This window comes from Melospiza melodia, chromosome 10 (assembly GCF_035770615.1).
Source record: "Melospiza melodia melodia isolate bMelMel2 chromosome 10, bMelMel2.pri, whole genome shotgun sequence".
NCBI classification, from domain to species: Eukaryota; Metazoa; Chordata; class Aves; order Passeriformes; family Passerellidae; genus Melospiza; species Melospiza melodia.
The window spans coordinates 23882998-23903754 of NC_086203.1; the positions used below are offsets into that span (position 1 = coordinate 23882998).

At 41.3% G+C, this 20757-nt stretch overlaps 1 protein-coding gene across 1 annotated transcript in view; it reads left to right on the forward strand.

Annotated features, from left to right (window-relative positions):
* The window catches only part of PTPRG (protein tyrosine phosphatase receptor type G), a 391006-nt gene that overhangs the window by 267864 nt on the left and 102385 nt on the right, over nt 1-20757 (forward strand). The window contains exon 6 of the mRNA XM_063164912.1: nt 13631-13697. Coding sequence (XP_063020982.1) covers nt 13631-13697 — 67 coding nt within the window. The remainder of the gene's footprint in view (nt 1-13630; nt 13698-20757) is intronic.

A 20757-nucleotide genomic window follows, 5' to 3' on the forward strand; every position in this document is an offset into this window, starting at 1 on the left:
TCAAGAATGCTAATCACCATCTTATTCTATGCAGAAAAGTGAAATGTGTTAAATAAATTGCTTAAATCTGTTCGGCACCTCTGAACAGTGAGTTTTGGTGGAGCAGGATTTTTCCTAAGAGCTTATGGTGTTTGCAACTGCTTCACAGCTCTGAGGAGCCAAGGAAAAGCTGTCTGGCTGACACCATCAGAACAGTATTTAGCTGCTGATTGTAACTGTACCCTTTCTGTGCATCAAAAATGCATGGAAATGTGGTCATTATCAAGTCTAAAGAGACTCTCTGCAAGAGGGTATTGGTTTTGCAACATCTCTGCTGTATCAAATGAAGCCTAACTGGAGATTTGGCAAAGTGTTCTTTATGAGTAAAGTAAAATGATGTACCACATTAGAAAGGAGCGTGGTTATTAGAAAGCTCAGTCTTGCTCCTGATGAAATGGATTTTTTTCACCGTAAAATTCATCTTTACTTGCTGCTAGAATATTGCTAAAAGAGATTAACTTTGGATCTCACTGTATTTTATAGTGTGTCTCATGTTATTTTAAGGCTGTAAATATATTAGCTGATCTGTAAGCTTCACTTAAGTTACTGCTTTCTGGGTTTTGGAAGAAATAGGATCATGGTTATGCAGGAACCATGAAGATTGAATTAAATCACCCCTTTTGATATTTATTTTCCCTTGGGAACATGATATCAGATCAATATTTAAAAACAGCTTTATGGGTAAGTGTTGATTAGAAAGCAAAGCTCCATAACCTTAACAGCTAAGCTAGCAATTTTTTGGTACATTTTATCTCTGGTTTGTACGGTCTTATCCATATGCCTGTGTAAAAAGTAAGAAAAGAATTTTATTATTTTCTTACTCCTTCCTCCCTCCTGCCTACCTTGCTACCTGGCAAACCTACTTTATCATATCTAGATCCTATAAAAATATCTAACATAATTTGAAATGCTCTTGTGTGAAACATGATTAGACTGCATCAATCACTTTTCAAAGATTTTTTTTCCTCATAATTTTGTATTCTAAACTGCTAAAATCACACATTTTTATATCCTCCTGCATTTCATGGGAGGCATGAACAGACAGATAGTTCCCCATGTCGGGTACTATCCCAAAGTGCATACCAGTCAAATTAAGCTTTAGGTTAACATTTTGGAATGCTCTCCTCTTGCCAACTCATTACTAGTGATATGGCAAAGCAAACTGTTGCCTTCTGCTATTCCAGATATCTACAGAGATTTATTACATTTCAGATAATAAGCTTACCTTCCTAATAGCACACAGCCCACCCCACCTTATGGCTTGACTTGCCTCTGCTCATAACTTCAGCAGAGAATTAAAGGCCAGAAGTAAAGCTGGCTTTTAGAGCTGTCTGGGGGTCCCTGTGTTGTGGATGGGAACATCCATCACTTTGGAGTCTGAACTCACTCATTATCCAGACCAGCTCTGCACTGCTCTCAGGCTGGTACTGATCCCTCTCTGAGGACAGATGGTGGTGGGAGAGGAGGGTGATGCCCGGGCGGGTGGCACCACCTCAGTGTGCTGCAGGGCCATATGGGCACTCAGCTTTTAGAGAAACTTGGTCTGTGCATGCAGTACAGCTGGCTGCTACCACACCTGTCTAATAGAGTTGTTGAAAGACTGTCTTAATTCATGCTGAGCTGTGGAGATTATCTCTGTCAGCTGTTCTTGTGTCAGAAGCAATTTTTTTAAATGCTGTATTTGTGTCCTAAGTGCCCAGTCTGTGTCTGCCTTTTAGAAAGTGCCCTCTTCCTTCCTTCATCACTGCTTGCATTGCATCTGAGACATACAACTGAGACATATAGTGTCTTTAACCCTAAAAAGGACATTTTTAAAATGCCTTTGTTATCATGCCATATCTATTTGCTGCCCTCTTTAAAATCTGAGTGTAAAGAGAGCAGCAAGTGCAGGTGCATCCTACCAGTGTGCTGGGGGTACAAACCAGACTCCAGGGAACATGGGATGCTCCAGCATGAAGCTGTTGGGCCGTGGTGCTGCTCTGGAAAGCCTCTCATCCTCACAGCAGGCAGCAGTGCAGTGCTCCTGGTGAGCTTGTTCCAGCTGGGCTGCAATTCTGACTGTGCTGGGTCTCAGGCACTTTGGGCATGACTGGCTGGGCAGCCTGGCAGTGAAGATGTCCCTCAGTGCCAGCCCTCTGTGGATTGCCTTCACAGAGCTTGGCTCTTTAGCTCCCTCCATAACAATCAGGCTTTTGGCAGGGAAAAACCTGATGCAGGTTGTGGTGTCAGTTGCAGGAGGCTGTATGAGGGTGGTGACATCAAGAGACCATGCAGCCTGGTGGATCTTAAGAAGAGAGATAAGAAACTTTTCTAGAGGTGGACACCAGAACTGAGGCTGTGGCAATGCATGAGCCAGGAGCGTGGATGGTCCAGCTGTTCTGCCACAGCACTGGGGATCAGATCATAACCACTGCTCGTGAGCTGTGGACACCCAGGAGTTACAGTGCTGGGTGGGAGAAGAAAGAAAAAATAATAAGGAAATGTTAGGAACCACCTCAAATTAATAGGTTTTCTCATGAGCAAATTCAGAGAGGAGGAGATGAGATGGAAGAAGGTTCCTGTGAGCATTCCTATGTACATTCACCTGCAGGAAGCATCTTCACTCTTCTGGGTCAGGCTAGACTTGTTCAAAGAGCACCTTTTGTTCTAACCCTGTTTTAAGTTTTGTTTTAAATCCTGTTCAGTTGTATTTTACTTCTTTTCTCATAACTTTCCCTGAGATTTTTAGATTTTGGCAATTTTGAAGTTATACCCTGTGTAGGAGGAGGGCTTCCTGACCAGAGACAGAGCTTGAAAATGCCCTCCATAGATAGGTCACACTCCACAGGAGCTCAGGAAAGCTGTAAGAAGCCCATGGAGCAGAGGCATGAAGGCTAGAGAATCCTGAGGAGTTCTGTGGCTTTAAGATTATCACCTGCTCACAGTGATTGAATAGCATTCACTTTGCCACTGCTGAAATGTAGAACATCTTGAAACAAGCACACATGTCATGTTAGTTTTTGTATTTCTTTGTATTTCAAGAGGAAGAAACTGCTGCCACAAACTGAATGTTTGCCAGGCTTTTAATGCACTTGTGTTCTAAGTGCTGTTTTTCTGCACAAAACTTGCCCATTTGTTCTAAACATGAGCCATGATACTTGTTGAAATGTTTTTTTAAGGAACTGAGTGAGTTGTTGGGTCATGCTAACCAAGAGGAAAATAAACATCTTGACATATAAACCTCACTGTTTCTGTCTGGCGTTACACCAGGTGAAACAGTGGGGTTGAGCTGTTCTGTTGCTGCAGGAACCTGAGCAATTTAGAAGCAGCTGAGAAAAAAAAAAAAAAAATGCAGGCCACATCCTGCCACTCTTAATTCAGTGGCTTGAAGAGGATTGATATGGACTGCCTCATTTCTCTGCCCTGCTTCTGGAGTTCTGCTGTGACTGCCCAGGGACAGCTCTGTGGCTGGCTCTTGGTGCACCCACACTTCAATCCCACTGATTCTGGAGCCCTGGCAGCCCTGCAGCTGGTACCCTTGGCACCCTGTCTGCTGGCACCCAGGATCCCCTGGGCAAGCCCACTCACCATCCTCAGCAGCCAAAGCTACTTCTGTCTCCTGCCTCCATAAAGAACATCTCAGGGGGTGAAAGACCCGAGGAACTTCCTTGGAGAGGCAGGAGGTGGAGAGGAAAAGGTGGGAGAGTTGTGGAAGGATGCTCAAGGGGGATGTGGAGAGGAGGATGCTGGATGCTGTAACATTTGGGTGGAAAGAGACAGTGAGGAGGATGTGGCAGGTGTGTGATGGAAGAGGGAGGCTACTCAGACATAAAAGTGGAGTCAGAAGTGAGGAAATTTTGAGGATTAGTAGGTGCTTTCTGCCTTAGGTACTATGGGCACCAAATTGTGCAAGTTCATAGCATTTTGCAAAGCTGCACATACCTGCAAGAATTATATGACACTGAAAATTTACAGAAATATAAGTAAAGATGGAAGAGCTTGCTTGAAAGAAAATTAAAAATTCAAGACTGTATTGTTGTTGTCCTTTTGTGCTGGAAGGTATTGATGAACAGCACTGGTTTAACATTGGGTCCTTGTACCACAAAGATGCCTGAGAGCCCACCCAACCCATGGCTGCTGCATTAGAAATGGGGAATTTGGTGTAGCAAAAATTGCTGCTGCAGTTTTGGGAGGCCAATTTACACCAACCTCCTTAGAAATAGGTAAAAGGAGCAGCAAACAAGCTGTGCTGGAATTTGATTTTTCAAAGCATAACATTAAGGAGGAAAAAAAAAAATCTGCCCTACAATAATTTTCACTAGATTTCTAATTTAATTGTGAACTGAGGTGTGGTTGTCATTAGGGAAGTGACTGTGTAACTTAATTGACATTTCTGCATCCTCTGTGTTTGTGACTCATTGATGCTGGCTTGAGTCATCTGTAATGGCCTGGCTGGAGGGAGCCCAGGGCTGTGCTGGGAGAGACAAAGACAGGACTTTTCTTGTAGAATGAATAAAAGATGCTGGGAAGCTGAGACAATTCCTTTTCCTTATTTTAAAGGAGAGATTGATGTGACCTCTAGCACCAAAATCCTTTGTGTTGGCTGGAAAAGAGGAAAAGGCTGGAAATCTCTGCTGCATCCTAGGCAAGCTTAGCTGGAGCAATTCAATTAAACCCCTGCAAAATGCTGGAGTTCCAGATGTCCATCTGAGCTGTTCCTTTTCAGCCTTTGCATTTTGCCCAGGAAATTTTCCTGTTTAGCCAACAGACTTCATTGCTTTATTTTCATTTAAAAAAAAAAAAAAAAGAGGTGGAGATACTTTTTTCTCACTTGTACAATTTTGTACCAAATTCAAGCTAGGAACAGAAGAAAATGAGAGCTAACTTCCATTTGTGGTTTCACAGTTTTGAGTTTAGCCTCTCCAAATGTGTGAAGCTGTACATCAAGGAGTGGGTGTTGTAAGATGATCTGGCTGTAGTGCTTGTTATATTTTTTCATTACACCATTTCATTTTCCTCCCTACTTAGGTCAAAATGGTTATTTTTACCTAAAAACTGTAAATTGAGCAAATTGAGAAAACTCTTTTAAGAGACCAAACTCTTTTTTTTTTTTTGGCCCCCCCCTTTTTTTTTTTAACTCAGAGGATGAGAACAGTTTATACCTGATGGCAGTTTTTATAAAATAGCCTCCATCCTGATAAAATGTTACCCCCTGGTGTGTCATTTTTCCAGCTGAACTGCTGGTAGGATTGAGAGATCTTGCACACTGCTGCTTAAATAAATAGACTACATGCTCTATGAAGAAATCATATTATTTTCTCAAAGGAGAACAAGTAGGCTCAGTGCACTGAAATTGCTTTAAATAAACTTGCAGCTACTGTAGCCCTTTTTTGCGCAGCTGCAGATGGCAAAGTCCATCAATCAAGCTTCCCCAGCTTTGAGAAGCTGCCACTGATGCTGCCTCTCCTCTGTGTTTCAATTACATTTTTGTCTTTTACAGAACTTTGTATCTGAGCTATTCTATTGCTCTAATCAGATTGTGCTTTTGGGCTGAGCATATCTTTTGTTTTTCCTTAGACATATGTGTATTAAGATCATTCAGTAATTTGTTAATTGAATGTGCTATTCACTTGCAGTAAATTAGCTGAATTTGTGCAAGAATGCTTTGGGGAAATTAATTAATTTAGCAATGGAATAAGTCAAAGTTTGGGCAAAAGAGTGCCTTACAAAAAGAAAGGAAAATACATTGTCTGTTGTTTCTTGCCATGCTGCAGGTTGCAAATCTTGTGGTAGTGAATGGAAGAAATGCTGTGGAGAGGAAGCTGCAGAGTTTTCCTCAGCCTGGTGCTCCAATCAGCCACTGCCAGCAGGTTACAATGCACGATCAATGCTCCTCTCTGCTAACAAAGGAACTCAGTGTGCACAAACACAGAGCACTCTGAACTGAGTTATTAAGCAAACTTAACTCTTCCTCCGAGTTTCATGGTCTTGCTTTTTTTTGATACAGTCTCTTGTGTCAGGATGTTGCACCAACGCACAGATTCTGTTCAATGTTCTTCTGTGGTAGCCAGTGCTTTGCTCTTTTTGTGACACTGGTATTTCAGCCAACCTGTGGTGTAAAAGTGACTATTTATGCTCCTTGTGTTTTCAAGCATCCCTGCTGGACATAATGAAAGGGGAAGTTGCTGATCTATAACCTGCTTTGTCCCATCCTAGGCCCAGAATGTCTGCAGCTCAGGCGCAGAGGCAGCAGGGACAAAGTGATGCAGGGGCTGAGTTAAAGGCTGTGAGGAGCAGTGGTTGCAAACAGCTTCATTGCACTCAAGCAAAGATGAGGGACAGCCAGAACACCTGACCCCAAAGTCAGTTCAATAGCTCTTAAAACCATTGTGGACTTCAAAAAAGTAAAGGCAAAAGTGCAGCTTCCTCTTTGGCACTGCTAGTTAATACACCCTGCTAGTAGCTATCTTCCAATGCTGTAGTGAAATATGAAGTTCATACATCACTAGCAAGCTTTCAGTCAGAATGATGTATTATTCAAAGTGGAATTAGCTAGAAGGATCAATGCACACCCAATACTCTATTTAAAATAATTATTGGAAGACTCATTAACTTTTTTTTTCTCTTCCCTTGAAACAACATAGTGAATGAGACATTTAGGAGCACCCCCTCCTCCAGCATATGCACCTCTATGACTTCAGAATATTTTCATTCATAGCAGGATTATTAACACCTGAAGGCCAAAACCCAAATTTAACTCAACAGAGTTTGCCTTCAAATCCCTAAACTTGAAACCAGTTGCCATAGGCAAAGACAAAATCAGCTCTAATGCACGTTTTTAAAAAAATCAAAGGCCATAGTAGTATCTGTGTGAAATAGTGCATGTGCCACTTTAAGGTTCAGTGTCATATCTTGCCTGGGTACCTGTTATTCTCTCTGATTTTACACATGAGTAGAAAATTGAAGTATTAAGGGGGCTGTTTCCATTTCTTGTTTTCTCTTACAAATATATTCTGCAGGATACTTACTTTGGGCAGTCCATTCATTACACAGCAAATGCCTTCTGCCTCCCTGCTCACCTCTGTCAGGCTGCAGGCTTTTGGCCAGATTTGTCCTTTTGCATCAGCTCATATGGGAGATGTGCAATTATAGCTTATATGGGGGAGATGGAAGAAAATATCATCTGTGGAGGAGCAGGAATATATCATTCTTGGATCATTTGGTGCTTGTGAAGGTGAAAAACTTAGAGCACCAAATCCAGCTTATCATTATGTCGGGAGCTCTGTAGGCATTTTCTTGGCTTCATAGATAGCTCAGTGTGCTGTTGTGTCAACCAGTATCCCTTCTCACCCATCAGCTCTCCTGGAAAGCTCCAGATAAATATTTCCTGCTTTATTTCAAAGCAAAGCACATGTAAACTTTTCATATCTGTTCATCCGCATTCCAGATCCAGCTGGAATCTTTCACTTCCTTTTATTCAGTAATGTTTAAGAAACTAGATATTTATCCACAATCAGATTTTACAATGTGGACTTCAAAAGGGAGAGAAGCAAGAGGTGGGACAATAGAGTTAGTGCAGGGCAGAAGGGTGTGGACTACAAAGCCAGGATCCCTTCCAAGTGCTGCAGACTGATGCAGGTTAAAGCATCACTGTTCAGAAGGATTAGGAGTAGGGCTGCCCAAGCTGATAGCTGGCCCTGAATTTATTTGGCCCTGAAGACATGGATTTGAAGAGTTTCAAAAGCAATATCCCTAGTGCTTTCCCTTTAGTGAGGAAAGAATGTTTCTTTTGATGGTGATTATCTTGGATTCTTTAAATCCTGTTGCTGTGGTGTTAAAATACGTATTGTGTGGCGCAGTGTTCACATTAAATGGGATTCTTATAATTTCTGTTCTAACCAACTGAAAATCAGGTCCTTTCCCACAGAGATTGGAGACTGGCATCTGTCCAACATCACTGAGCTGATAGAAGAATAAATTGTTTAACCATGTTGATTGTCCTGAAGCCCTACAGGACAATTTAATCTCTGCAACCAAGTTAATTCATAATAGTTTTCTTTTTCTTCTTAGCTGTTTGTACAGAGTGCTTGGAGCTTGGGTTTTTGGCTGGTGACTTGTATATCTTAACTGCAGGCTGTATGGGAGCTGAAGGCACACAGTTGGGGGAATATTACCCCTGACTTTCAGTGTTGTAATTGAAAGTAGAGTTTGACACATTGGCATCTTTCTGTGTCAGCCATTGTCAGTGGCTTCAGCTGCCACGGTTAAGTATGTAGTCATTCATCCTTGGCAGGCAGCGTCCTTTGCAGCACGAGAGGATGGTCTCTGGATGTTAATGCTCAGCACTCTGGGAGCAGCTGGCTATATCGAATTCAAGGCATGCAGATTTTCTTGGCCATTTTACTTAGCAGATGGGTAAGGCTTGATAGATGGAAGATTTAGTTTCCAAGTCAAGGGCCAAATGTTGCAGTGGGAGAGAAAAGTAAATTATATCACTATTCAGAGGGGAAAGGCTCAGGTACTGTATCACAAAATTGTTGCCATTCATTTTCCTCTGCCTTGCACAAAATGCATGTCATTTCACCTTTCAATATAGCCGACTGTGGCATTCTCCTTCACTTTGAGATGCTTTGCAATACTGTCTGTGAGCCCATTTAATGAGCTTGAAAGCGGTTGCTGCAAATTTATGACGGTTTAATGTCTAAATGCCTGATATTTTTTAAGGTGGAAATGAAAGAGGAATTTGTATTTTGTATCAACCCAAATAGGTGAGTTTTCTTCAGTTCTTTTTTCCCCCACACCCTTTTCTTCCAACATATTTTTAAAAGGAAAATGTATTCCTTACTCCTGATCTGTTCAAATGATTAATATTCACCTACTTCTCACAAGGTAGCTGGTACCCAGTGATCATTAGAGAAACTTGTGGTGCTCCCTCCAGACCTCCTTGGTTGGTGGGAGGATAATCTGGGTTTCAGATTTCAGCCTTTAGCTTTGGGCAATGGGAGTGTCTGGTGCTTTGGACAGGGGTCTTTGAGTTAAGGTCTGATGTTGCTGTTTGGCCTCTCCAACTGCCTCAGTGTGTATTTGGGTGTTTCCTTGTTTTTATTTGTTGGTGTTTCTAAAATAAGCACAGTAAGATCAGTATGTTTGCCTGAGATCTTTTTTGCAGCTTTATAGAACTGTTTCCAGCAGAAAGACAGGTCATGGATTTCTTACATGACTTTAGCATATGGTTTTAATTATACAGCATGTGGCATAAATTTTAACACTTTATGATTCTGCTGAGTTTTGATAAATCAGGGTCTTCAGGAGGTTCTGAGTTTGTCCTATAAAATAATCAGATGAACAGAGAGCTTTGGCTGCTCTACAATGAGTGATAGAAAATGAGAACAGGTTGGTGTTTTTTAACTCACGAGGACAAGCTGAGCTCAGTACAGCTGCAGCACAGGGGTAGAACTTTGCCCAGTAAAGTCTATTTTCACATGCTGTGTCTTGGTGGCTGAACTAGCATGGTGAGCCTGGCTGAGGTGCTCTGGTCTGTCCTCTGCTCACATTCCTGCTCTGCTCAGTCACTGAAACTGTCCTCTTTGGAGTTTTAATGTTGTCCTGAGAGGGGGCTGAGCTCCCTGGCCTGCCTTCAAGGGTACAGATGTAGCAGCAGCACTTTGATGCACAGGGACAACACATTGTGCTGCTGAGAGGTGTTAACAGTGCTGCCAATAGAGCTCATGGCTGATCAGCCTTGTTCACTGAAGAAGGAATAATTTCCCAGTCCCTGCATCAGATGCAGGAGCTGTAAGTAAATCTAACCTGTATAGAGTAAGATTTCCACCATGCCTTCATGTGAAGAACATATCTGGTTTATGACTGCAGAATGGGGTCATTTGTGCCTTGCCTTTTGCCATATTGCAAATTTTTGTCTGAATAATTGCATTAACATCAAGCCACTCTTTCTATTCAGAATGGCATGTGCACCAGGTACTGGAGTCACCCAAAGGGTACAAAAAACAAGAGATTTTGCTTCTTCATATCATGTTCATCCCATATTTACCCTATGGTGAGAGCTCTGTTAGCACAGGAAGCTGCTTGATGATATCTCTGTGTTTGTTTTTCCATTGTGCTTAGCATGACAGTTACCTATTTATTGCTGCTGAAGAGGATTACAGGCATTTTTCAATTATAAATGATGCACACAAGCATTATTTCATCTGTTTACTGCAGACCTATAGAGTGTTAGTCAGTTTTGAGCAAAAGCATCCTGTACAGGAAGCAACATTTGTAGTAGTGGTACTGTGGGTATTTTAGGGCAATTTCAGGATGCTTTTCCATCTGTCTGTTAATACTCACTCTGCAGCATTGTAGGCTTGTGTTTGTGCCTAGAATTCCTTGTCATTCTTGGTGTTTCTTCTGGTAAGTTCTTGAAGGAGTAGGAGAGAAACTCACAGCTTTTCACTCACAAGAAAAGCCTTGCCCAGGCATGTGTTGGGTGAAGCCAAAGTGCCCAGACCCAGTTACAGATGTGTGATCTTTCTCTAAGGTACCAGCAGAAATGTGGAATGTAGAAATTCCAATCTGAATAATTCATTGCTGTTGTCCTTCAGGATATGTTCATAAGATAAAAAAATACATGTCTGGAAGAACACATATTATATAACAAAGGAAGTAAAAAAAACAGTTTGTAGGAGGATATAAGCTCAAACTTCATGGCATGGAATTGTAAAGCGGGTCAGAAGGACATTTCTTATTCTGTAGATTTTTTTCCTTTCTGCTATTTTTTTTTCTTCCTTTCTTTTAAGTATCAGCTGTTATCAGAGACAGGATTCTTGTATGGATGAATCTCTGATCTCAACCAGTGTGGTAGCTGCAGGCCACTTAAACCAGAGATGTGCAGCAATGAGGATAGAACTTGACATTTTGGATTTCAGAAACCTGATTTCCTCTGTGAACACAGGCAGAAAAAGGATACAAAGAAGTGAAAAAAAATAGAGAGATGAAATTCAAGGTGGTTTTTTTTTGGTTGTTTAAGAATTTGAAGAAAAAGATGTAAGAAAACTTTTGTTCTGAAATCTGAAGCCTTGTACAAAATGAGAAACCTTTTGGTCACTTTTCTAATGGTCTTGCCAAGATCCTGAAACAGTTGTACTGAGGTGTGAGAGAACTGTGTGTGAACGTAAGGTAAGAGGAAGGAAAGCACCTGGAAGGAAAATAAAGCTATATCCCGTGCAGGTCTGAACTGACATCTCTGCAAGTGGCACTTGCTTGAATATGATTTTTAAAGAAACATGAGATCCTGCTCCCCATACCCCTGGAGAAACAAGATTACAGATGCATGGAGCATTTGCCTTCCAGCCTCCATAGAAATCCTGTGCCTGTTTTGTGCTGCTGAGGAACACAGCACATTGCAGAATGTGCTATCAAAGGGGCTGCATGGCTGGATCTATACAGCCACACCACCTCAGATTAAAGGGGCGCTGCCAGGGCTGAGGTTAAGGATTGATCTACTTTGACACAAAATCCCAAAAGGAAGAGTTCTAACCTTTATGATCCTTTCTGTCTATTTGCTTTTTTCAAACTGATTGCAGCTGTCACCAGAAATAAAACCAAAGTAAACAGAATAAAACTCTTTACCACTTATAGTTAGGCAGCAATAAATAATACATTGTTTAAGTCCAGAGCAATATTTTCTTATGTTCTTGTCCTTAAATGCTAGCTGCATTTTAATGATTTTTTTTCCAGTGGTACCCATGGTTAGAGAAACCTGGATAAATGGAAAAGATGCAGGAATGTGTCACACAACAGGCTCTGTATTTTTAGTGTTTCTTTTTGATTTGTCAGATGTCAGAAAGAACCTACAAAGTGGATAATTTGGTCCACTGTCCTGTGATTATTATTTATACTGGATCCAAAGTGTACAGAGCACCCCTTTGGGCATATTAAAGTTCATGCTTCAAAGAGCTTGCAGCCTTCAGGGTAATGGTGTTATGTCCAGTAACATCTGAGCTGTATATATTTCAAAGCTGCTTTTGCTGCTTTGATAATTTTATTGCATTTCTTGCCCTAGATGATCATTGCAAGTTCTGGAGTACTGTGATGAGAGAGGATTTTCAATTTCCATTTACAACACCAAACCATTTTGTCTCTAGAGAAGTGCATGAGAATGTGTCCTGAACACAGCAGAGTAGTTCATAGGGCAAATGAACAGAAAAAGAAAAGTGGTTTGTTTTGGTTTATCTCAATGCAGTTGGCTGAGAAGATAATGAGGTTTCTAAGAATCCTAATTAGTTATGGGGAGGAAGGACAAGATGAGAGGCACTTGTGCTTGTGAAACTTGGGCAATGAATTCCAATTTTCTCATCAGGCTATTAAAATTTGTGATGTTATTACAGCACAGTTTTTGGATGTGCTGTGGTCAATGATGTCCTCCTAAGAACAGCTCCAGGCTGGTTCTGCCCTTCATAGATCAGTGTGCTCCCTGCTGGGCACAAGGTCCTTTTTCAGGATTTTCTCCTTTTGTCTCCATTCCTTTCCAAATGCATTAATACACGACCATAATGTGATTAAACACCGTTTTTCCTCATGGCATTGAGGCCATCAGCAGGCAGTAAAATACAGGGCAGCTCTTTTGTATGGGATGTGTTGCCCATTAGGAGCTGTCCATCCAGAAATTACCAACACTGCTCAGGTTCTGAAGCTGGTGGGGAAAAGAAGGAAGAATGTACCCCATGAGTAAGATACATGGCAGTATTTATCTCCCAAAAGTAAATTGGCAAGTATCTTAAATAGTGGAAGATGTTCACAGAAATTGTGAGTTATTCCTACAATACCTCTGAAGAGGCAAAAGGTTAAAAAAATGCATTATTGGTTGTGAATTCCTTGTCTGTTTGCAAGTAAGTGACTGAAATGATGGGTTTAATTTGGAAGTTGTGAAGCTCAACAGGGTTAATCCTTCCTGCTGCCTTTCCCTTCTCTCTCTGGTGGTAGATCTCACTGTTGTGGAGGACATGTTCAATTTCTGAGTGATAGAAGGAATGTTCCAGGTCTTGGTCTAGCAGTGCAGGCAATTACATTGTCTAAAACTGATTGGTTTTTTCTAGATCTTCTCACAGAGCTCTTTTGCCTTTCCTTTGTCCAAGTGACACTAAATTAAATAAATTTAAAAATATGAATAGCAATGAGATGCCAAGGCCAAATTCCATTAGGGCTGAAAGGGATCCAGCTTCCTTGACTGCAGTGGCAGCACCAGATTTATGGCCTTGTTGGTAAGGAATGGACTGGTCTGAGATGACTTCTGTTTATCACAGCAGTTCTTCTCTATGAAAGAAGGAGTAGATGGAGAAAAACCAGCTCTGTGTTTTTAGGCTTTGCAAGGCTGATAATTGGTTAATGCTTTAAAGAATGCAGAGGACACTTTTTGTTTTTATTTAACCTTCCTCACTATTTTGTGACACCATGTACCTTAGGCATTTGGTGAAGATCCATTGTAAATGTAAGAACTCAGCAGCTTGTTAGGTAACATCTTTTTTTTTTCTTTTCTCTCCTTAGAAGATTAAACTGAAACTGTTCTGCCTAATGCCAGAGTAGATGTAACCAATCCTGTATCCTTTGCATGTAGGTCAGTCAGAGGGACAATTCAGCACTGGATCCCATTATCCATGGGTTGAAGGGCGTTGTACATCATGGTAAGTAGCTGCTTAAACTTTCTACTTGTTGGGAAGGGGAGAGGGGCAGAAATATTGTCCTTAAGGGATCAGGTCACCCCTGAAGGACACAGTGAGCCCACACATTCCTCATTCACTGATGTTTAAGGGCATCACAGGCATTATTTGATAGGTAAAGATCAGAGTCATTTGTTACCTGAGAATGGTTTGGGGTGAACAGTAAACAATTTGTTTCTTTTCAGTCAGTGCTCCAGAATGCATAAGTTATCAATCACAACCTGCTGCAATCTATCATTCATATTAGAACTTCGAAGGCAGCCTGGATGCTTCACTCTGTTATTTATCTTCTGTTTGCTCTAAAAATACACCTCTCTGAAGTTTCTATTTGTAAATAAATTATTTGTCTTTCAAATTTAGGGAACTGATAATGAAACAGAAAATTAACTATCTATGAAAATTAATTAAACTTTGCAGCAGATGAACATCTTTCTAATGCTGGCATAAATACGACCATTCAGCTGTTCTGATGCATATACCTATTATCCTTGAACTTATAGCAGGTACTAAAATAAATATTAATATATTTTATACTTTTATAACTAATTTTTTACTTGGGAATTTTCCTGAAGCCTTACCACAGGTAATGCATCATCAGCAATGACATCAAGATGCTCCGGTTCCCAAAGTACTCTTGTCAGGTTTTAAAATAATGATTTGTAAAGTTTTAATAATCTCATTGTAATTCAAAAGGCATCTGCTGGAATGGTGCTCAGTACAATAATAAATCTCTGTTCCATCTATAGTGCTGTGATAAAACATCTTTGTACCTTTTCTGAGGATTGTCTTTAGACATTAGGTAGTGCTGTAGAGCTTAACAGACATTTTTTTTCTCTTGACTGCAAACCTAAAACTAGTTGACAGTGTTAGATTAAAACAAATAGGATCTTGGATTAATTGTTCTCCTTTCAGAATCATTTAACTTTGCAACTGGGAAGGCAAATAAATCCAAACACAGTGAAAAATGGGTTAAAAGATAACACGCCATAAAGTCCTTCATTTAGAGAATTTTCCTTAGGTTTTGCTGCTTATAAATTGCAGTGTTCTGCTGTGAAATAAAACAACACACTGAGCTGAAAAACTGGTGTGGTTTTCCACAAAAATAGAAGTTATTACTTTGCTCCTGCTGGATAACAAAACAGGCCAGCAAAAGCAAAGCTGGGATGCGTTAGGCTACATTTTTTTTCAATGTCTATGTAATTTGACACTGCAGCCAAGCTGCCATTTAACTGGACTGGGTGAAAACCTTTTAAGAAAGGTTTTCAGCAGTTCTTAAAACCTTCTGATTTTTATAGATTCCCACATGGGACCTGTTTTTAGTTTTGTTCTTTACCTGCTTTCTATTGCAAGACTCCAACCCCCTGCAAGCACGCAGTGCTTTGGCCACCTCATCAGGTTTTTCTGCTCCCTGTCTTGCTCCTCACAGACAAAGCAGCCACTCATGGATAATCACACCAGGGTCTCCTTAGAGGATTCTTCCACGCCCAAAATTAATTGTTTGGGTAGGATGTGACTCGTCTCCAGGCTGTGATTCCCTGGCCACACAATGATCAGTCCATCTCTGTGCTGTCTTACCCACAGCAAAATCTGGGTGGATAAAAGGGGTTTATTTTTGTTTTGCACACAATGCACAGAAGTCTGCTAGTGTTTCAAGTAAAGGAAATCACTTGATATATTTCAATAGCTTGTTTCCTTTTCAAAACATTAAGGAAGAAAAAGAGGAAAATCATGCTTTCCTTCCTGTTTCAAAGGCTCTGATTAAAGGCCTTTTCTAAGGTTCTTTTGGTGGTTACAGTAAAGGAATTTCCTCCTGCAAAACAGTTGTTGAAAGAGATCATTCTCTTTAACTTAAATATTGATAGAACACTTCAGTGAAGAATTCTCATATTATCTCTCTTTTAATGTTATTATATAGAATAATAGTAAAGATGTGAGGGTTTTATTCTAGATTATAACATTTCTTTTCTTGATGTGGTTTGCTTACATCTTGCATGAGCACAGCTTTATGAATTTATCTGAAAAGCTTCTTCCTGCTTTCCATTTGCCTTGCATTCAACTGAGACCCTAAGGCAACAAGGACTTTTTGGCTGAAACACAGTGAAAAACTCTTGTGGCTTTTGAATAGAGTGGTTGGATCAAGCAGGAATCCAACAAAAGAAGGCAAAATTGAAACCTTAAGTTTCTTTGCATTTTATAACATTTCCATCACCATGTTGGTTTTAGCTGGTTGTCACAATACAGAGGCATATACATATAATGTAAAATTAAGAATACTTACAAACGTTGAGGTTTTCTTGTCCCTCTCCCTCCATCTGGCAGAGCATGTTTCCTGGGCTGTGCTGCACACTCATTCAGTTCTCAGCATGGGAATGGCACACCCACACAAACCCTCATCATCCTCATTTTGTCATTTACTGGAAGGCCTGGCCCTGTTTGGGGACTCCACTCTGTGCAGAGCTCCCACACTGTCCCCACAGTGGTGACAGATCTGGTAACACTCAGGTGGATACACAGATGATACTCATAGATGATGAGATGGGGTTTTTTAAAATTTTTTGTATCCTTTTTTCTGTGAAGTTCTTGTGTTCTTACATTGCCCTTCCAGGGGTATGCAGACATTTCCAAAGTCACAAGTACTTTCTGTAGAAGTGAAAGCAATTTTTGCTTGATATTTCATCAGGGATTTGAATTGCTTACTAATTTGATGGAACATAAATAATTGTGCCCTTCACAGTGTCACCAGCTTAGTAACAATGATAGAGAAACATACACATAAAAATCAATACAGGCTTAGTTGCTACCTAGTTGATTTTGTTTCCTCATCTCCAGGCATAATTTTGTAGAATCTTAATGGTGACATTAAACTTAATTTTACATGAGCAACCATATAAAGTTTCTTAGCTGAAGGGGAAATCATGGTGTACCAAACTGCCAGATGATGTCTGGATATATGATGATGCTTTGGGGTCTGCCCCATGTTCTTTCTGCTGAACAGGTTGTTCCCACACCTCTCCCCAGCTCCTGCATCTGCCCTGCAAGAGCAGCCCAGGATCACTGAGAAGGCTCTTACAGGAGCTGTCAAATGCTTGTTGCTGATTTTGAAATTGCTTTTGGGTTTGTGCTCTGCCAAGGATTTGTCACACCTCCTGCCAGCCAGGTGCCTGCTCTTCTCACTGCCCCAGGGCTCGTGGGGAGCCACAGAGCCCAGCCAGGAGTGACAGCTGGGAGTGGGCAGCCCTCCCTGGGGAGGGGATGGGGTACGAGCAGGTGGGCTTTGGATTTTCTGGGGCTGACTTGCTCTTTCGGCTCTGAATGCTGGGGGTCTTTTTTAGCTCCTCTTTTAGCTCCTTTCATCATGAAATGCTCTTCTCATCATGAAAGCTGGTGGGAAGGGTCTATCAGCAATGCTGGTGCTGACAGGACGGAGTATGCATGTTGTTCATGTTGTAGTTGGATCATAGGTTAAAAAGCCACTGGTGCCTGGCTGTGGTTGCAGCACACATGGGGCAGTCTTGGGGCTGCACATCTGACTCCTCTGCCCATTTTGCTGCCCAGATGCTCAGCTGGATGCCCTGTCCTGAGCCCCTCTCTACTCCTCATCCTTTGTGATGCTGAGGATTGCAGGGCAGGAAGGAGCAGCTCTTGTGCAAGGGCTGAGGAGGCTGCTGAGGTCTCGGAGGGAATGATTGTGCCCTTGTGGGAATAGGGACTGAAATACCAGGTTATGTGTTATACAGTTGATTTGCATTAAAATGGCTATGAAAGCTTTTGCCTGCCACACATTCCAGCAAGGTCTCAGAGGAGCACCTGGCAGGATGGAGCTATTGGACAGAAACATTGCTTTTCCCACCTTTGCTGTCTTTGATTTGCCCTTTTTGGTACTGTTTTTGTGTAAGCCTCTTAGAGCCTTTTCCTTGTTTTTACCAGTGCCTGGAAGGCATTAAAATGAGCCTTCTTTCCTGATGTCAGTCCTGGGGTGGCACCCAATGCTGGAGGCTGTGTGACATTCACATTTTCCCAGCCTGGCATGCTGCTCTGCACAGGACCACAATCCTGTTTTACTGTGCAGGCCAGGTGTTGTCAGAGGGGACAGCAGCCCACACTACCCCAGGCCCGTGGAAAAGATTTCAGGGTGATGGAAACCATGTTTTTGTCACTCTGTCCTGTTCTCTGAGGCTGTCGTCAAGAATCTACACTGATCAGCAGAAAATTATTATTAGAGCACAAATAAATTACCACAGCAGAAAAGGCTCAATGTCACAAAAATGGGGCTCTTATTACCTTCCTTGTCAAAAGTGAGCTCTGAATATCAAAGTGCTTCCAGATCAAAAGCTTAGGTACAAAGTGAATCAATGGCATCTGTTGCTTGTTTGTGAACATGAGGTGGGGTGAGGGGAGGAGAGGAACCTTGGTTTATTTAAAAAGGAGGTTGGAAAAAATCTTAAAAAGCTGTAACTGGGACCCAGCATGGAGCCGAGTAAAGCCTTGGATTTCCCTTCAGATGGGCCAGAAGTGGTCAGGCAAGGGATTGCTAAAATTTCAGGTCTTGCTGGGGAGAACTTAACCAAAATACAGTGGAAACAACTGCTTTAATAATTAAAAAGGATAGAGAATAAATATGTTGCATATCTCTCCAGTTGTCCTAGGTGAAAAATCAGTGAATAACCTGTTAAAATAAATCAGCACTAAAAAAGAAGCAATCTAGACAGTGTTAGTTACCCTGTGGATCTATCACACCAGAGTGCATAATAACAAGAAAACACCATTAGCACCATGACACGTTTTTCCTTTTGTTTTGAACTTCAACCATAACACCGCCTGACAAGCTGTTTGCCTTCTACACCAAATATCATGGGGTTGTAAAGAAGGGTGGGGGAGAGGGGTGAAGGTGAGATGTGATACCATGGGACCTCATCTTTGAAAGGAAAACTTTGAAGGAAGCAGCAGCTCAATTTGGAAAAAGGAAAGACCATCAAAGGGAGAGCAACAGTGTACGTTAAACTGAGAAGGAAACGTGGAGGAGCATTTCTTTTTCCTCAGGGATGAGCTGGATATATTCTTTTGTTTTCTGATCTGTTCTTGTGTTCACAGTCAGAGTAGCCCTGTGAAAGGGGCCAGGACACGATTGCTGTGGAGCAAAGGGGAGGAGGAGGGAGGTGGGAAATGAAGATGAGAGCAGAGGTGATAAGTTCACACCTTTATATAGGGCAGCTCTGTGCATAGCTGCAGGGGTCTGTATCATTTAAAGGAATAAATGGTGGAAGTGTTGGAAATCTCTGGTCCTTCACCTGTCTGCTCTGCAGAAAGCAATGCTGGTCATGGCTGAGTAAAGATCAGTAAGCTGACAGAGAATTAATAATTGCACAGAAAAACTAACTCAAACTAACAAAATATATTGCACTTGTAAAAGTTAGGAATTAAAGCTGATGCTGAATGTGAACAAATCATCTGCAGGGAGTAGGTTTTGAGTGCTATGCTGGTGGGTTTTGGGGCTATTCACTGAGAAATGAGGGGTGGAGAAGCCTGAGAACATGTGGTTTTGCTCTGGCTCTGCAGGACCAGATGTGAACAATCCATGCTCCTCTGGGCACTTCTGCTTCACTTCAGCCTCTGCCAGAGTCCAGCTTTTGCCAGGCATCCTCCTCTTCTCTAAACTTTGTCATAGTTTCTTTTTTCTCTTATGGCTGGTGCTTATTCTGTATTTCTTAGTTTCCTTGCCTGTCCAGCCTCATGTGCCTCTGCCTCAGGTCAGGTTTTGTGAAACCTGGAGAAGTCTCATCCCAGTCTGGGATGCCAGCAGCTGCTCTGCATCAGCACTGCTTAAGCATGAAAGGTTCAGAATAACATTTTCCTTCTTTAAATAGTTAAGACTCTTCTCTGTAGCTAAGCCTTTTCCTCCTAAGCTGTTTTAAGAAAGGGAGTGAGAAAAATTAAGCCTGAGACCAACACGTGGCATGGAAATGGTTTTTTGTGAATAAGTCTTGCCTTTTTTATTCCTTCCTCCTGGCTTTTTGTTCCTCTCACTGGTTGTCTCAGATTAAATTAGTCTGCAGGACTGTGTTATTATCTCACTCCCCTCCTCCCTGCCATGCTGTGCTTGCTGTGTCCTTACAGCTCCTTACATTGCTCAGCAGAGGCTCTTTTAAAAAAAAATTTAAATAAAAGTGAGAAAAATAATTGCACAATAAATGACAAGAATTACCCTGACTATAGAGAACCGTCAGATACTGCTCTTCCTGCAGGATTTACACAGCAAGCATTCATCTGATGATTCTTTCAGTTAAAGTAATATATAACATTTGTAATCTCATCTTTAAAATCACCCTCACGAGTCTGGTCCTTGGCTGTGCTTTGCTGCCTGCTTTATCTGGGAAGTTCTGGCTCAGTGGGTGTGCAACATGGTGTCCTTTTGATTATTTGTGTATGTTTGCTTTTAAAAAATTTGAATGCAGAAGCTTTAGAATGTCTTGGCTCATTGTGAAAATGAAATTGGCAATAACATTGTTTAATAAATTTGGGAGACTTTCAAAGCTCTTCATATTGGTATTGCAGATTTCAGTTATTCATAGTGTAGCTGGGTACCTATCAGGCACTGCACATACGTTAATTTTGGAAATAAGCTCATTTTAAGATATTGTTTTCAATGCAGCCAAGTTCCTGTTTTCTTACAGAAAATCATGATGAAAGTCCCAAAGCATTCCATGAGATATAAATGGACTTGGCATATAGCTATTTTCTTGTGATGTCCAATCCAAGTTCCTGTTAGATTTAAAAGAGTTTTGATCACAGATAGTTGTGTGCTGTTTACCTGCATATCTCAAGAAGCCTCTTACTCTAGTGATTTGGTTAAAATTCAGGTCTATCTTTTTCCACTGATTTACAGACTGTATTTTTAGCAAGTCAGTCCTTGAAGGCAAAATGTTCAATTGATGGCTCTTTCAAAATAATATTTGTTGGCATCAGCTTCTGAAAACTGCAGTAGTTGGTGGAGATCCACTGCTGGTACCTGGTTTAAAATCTGATT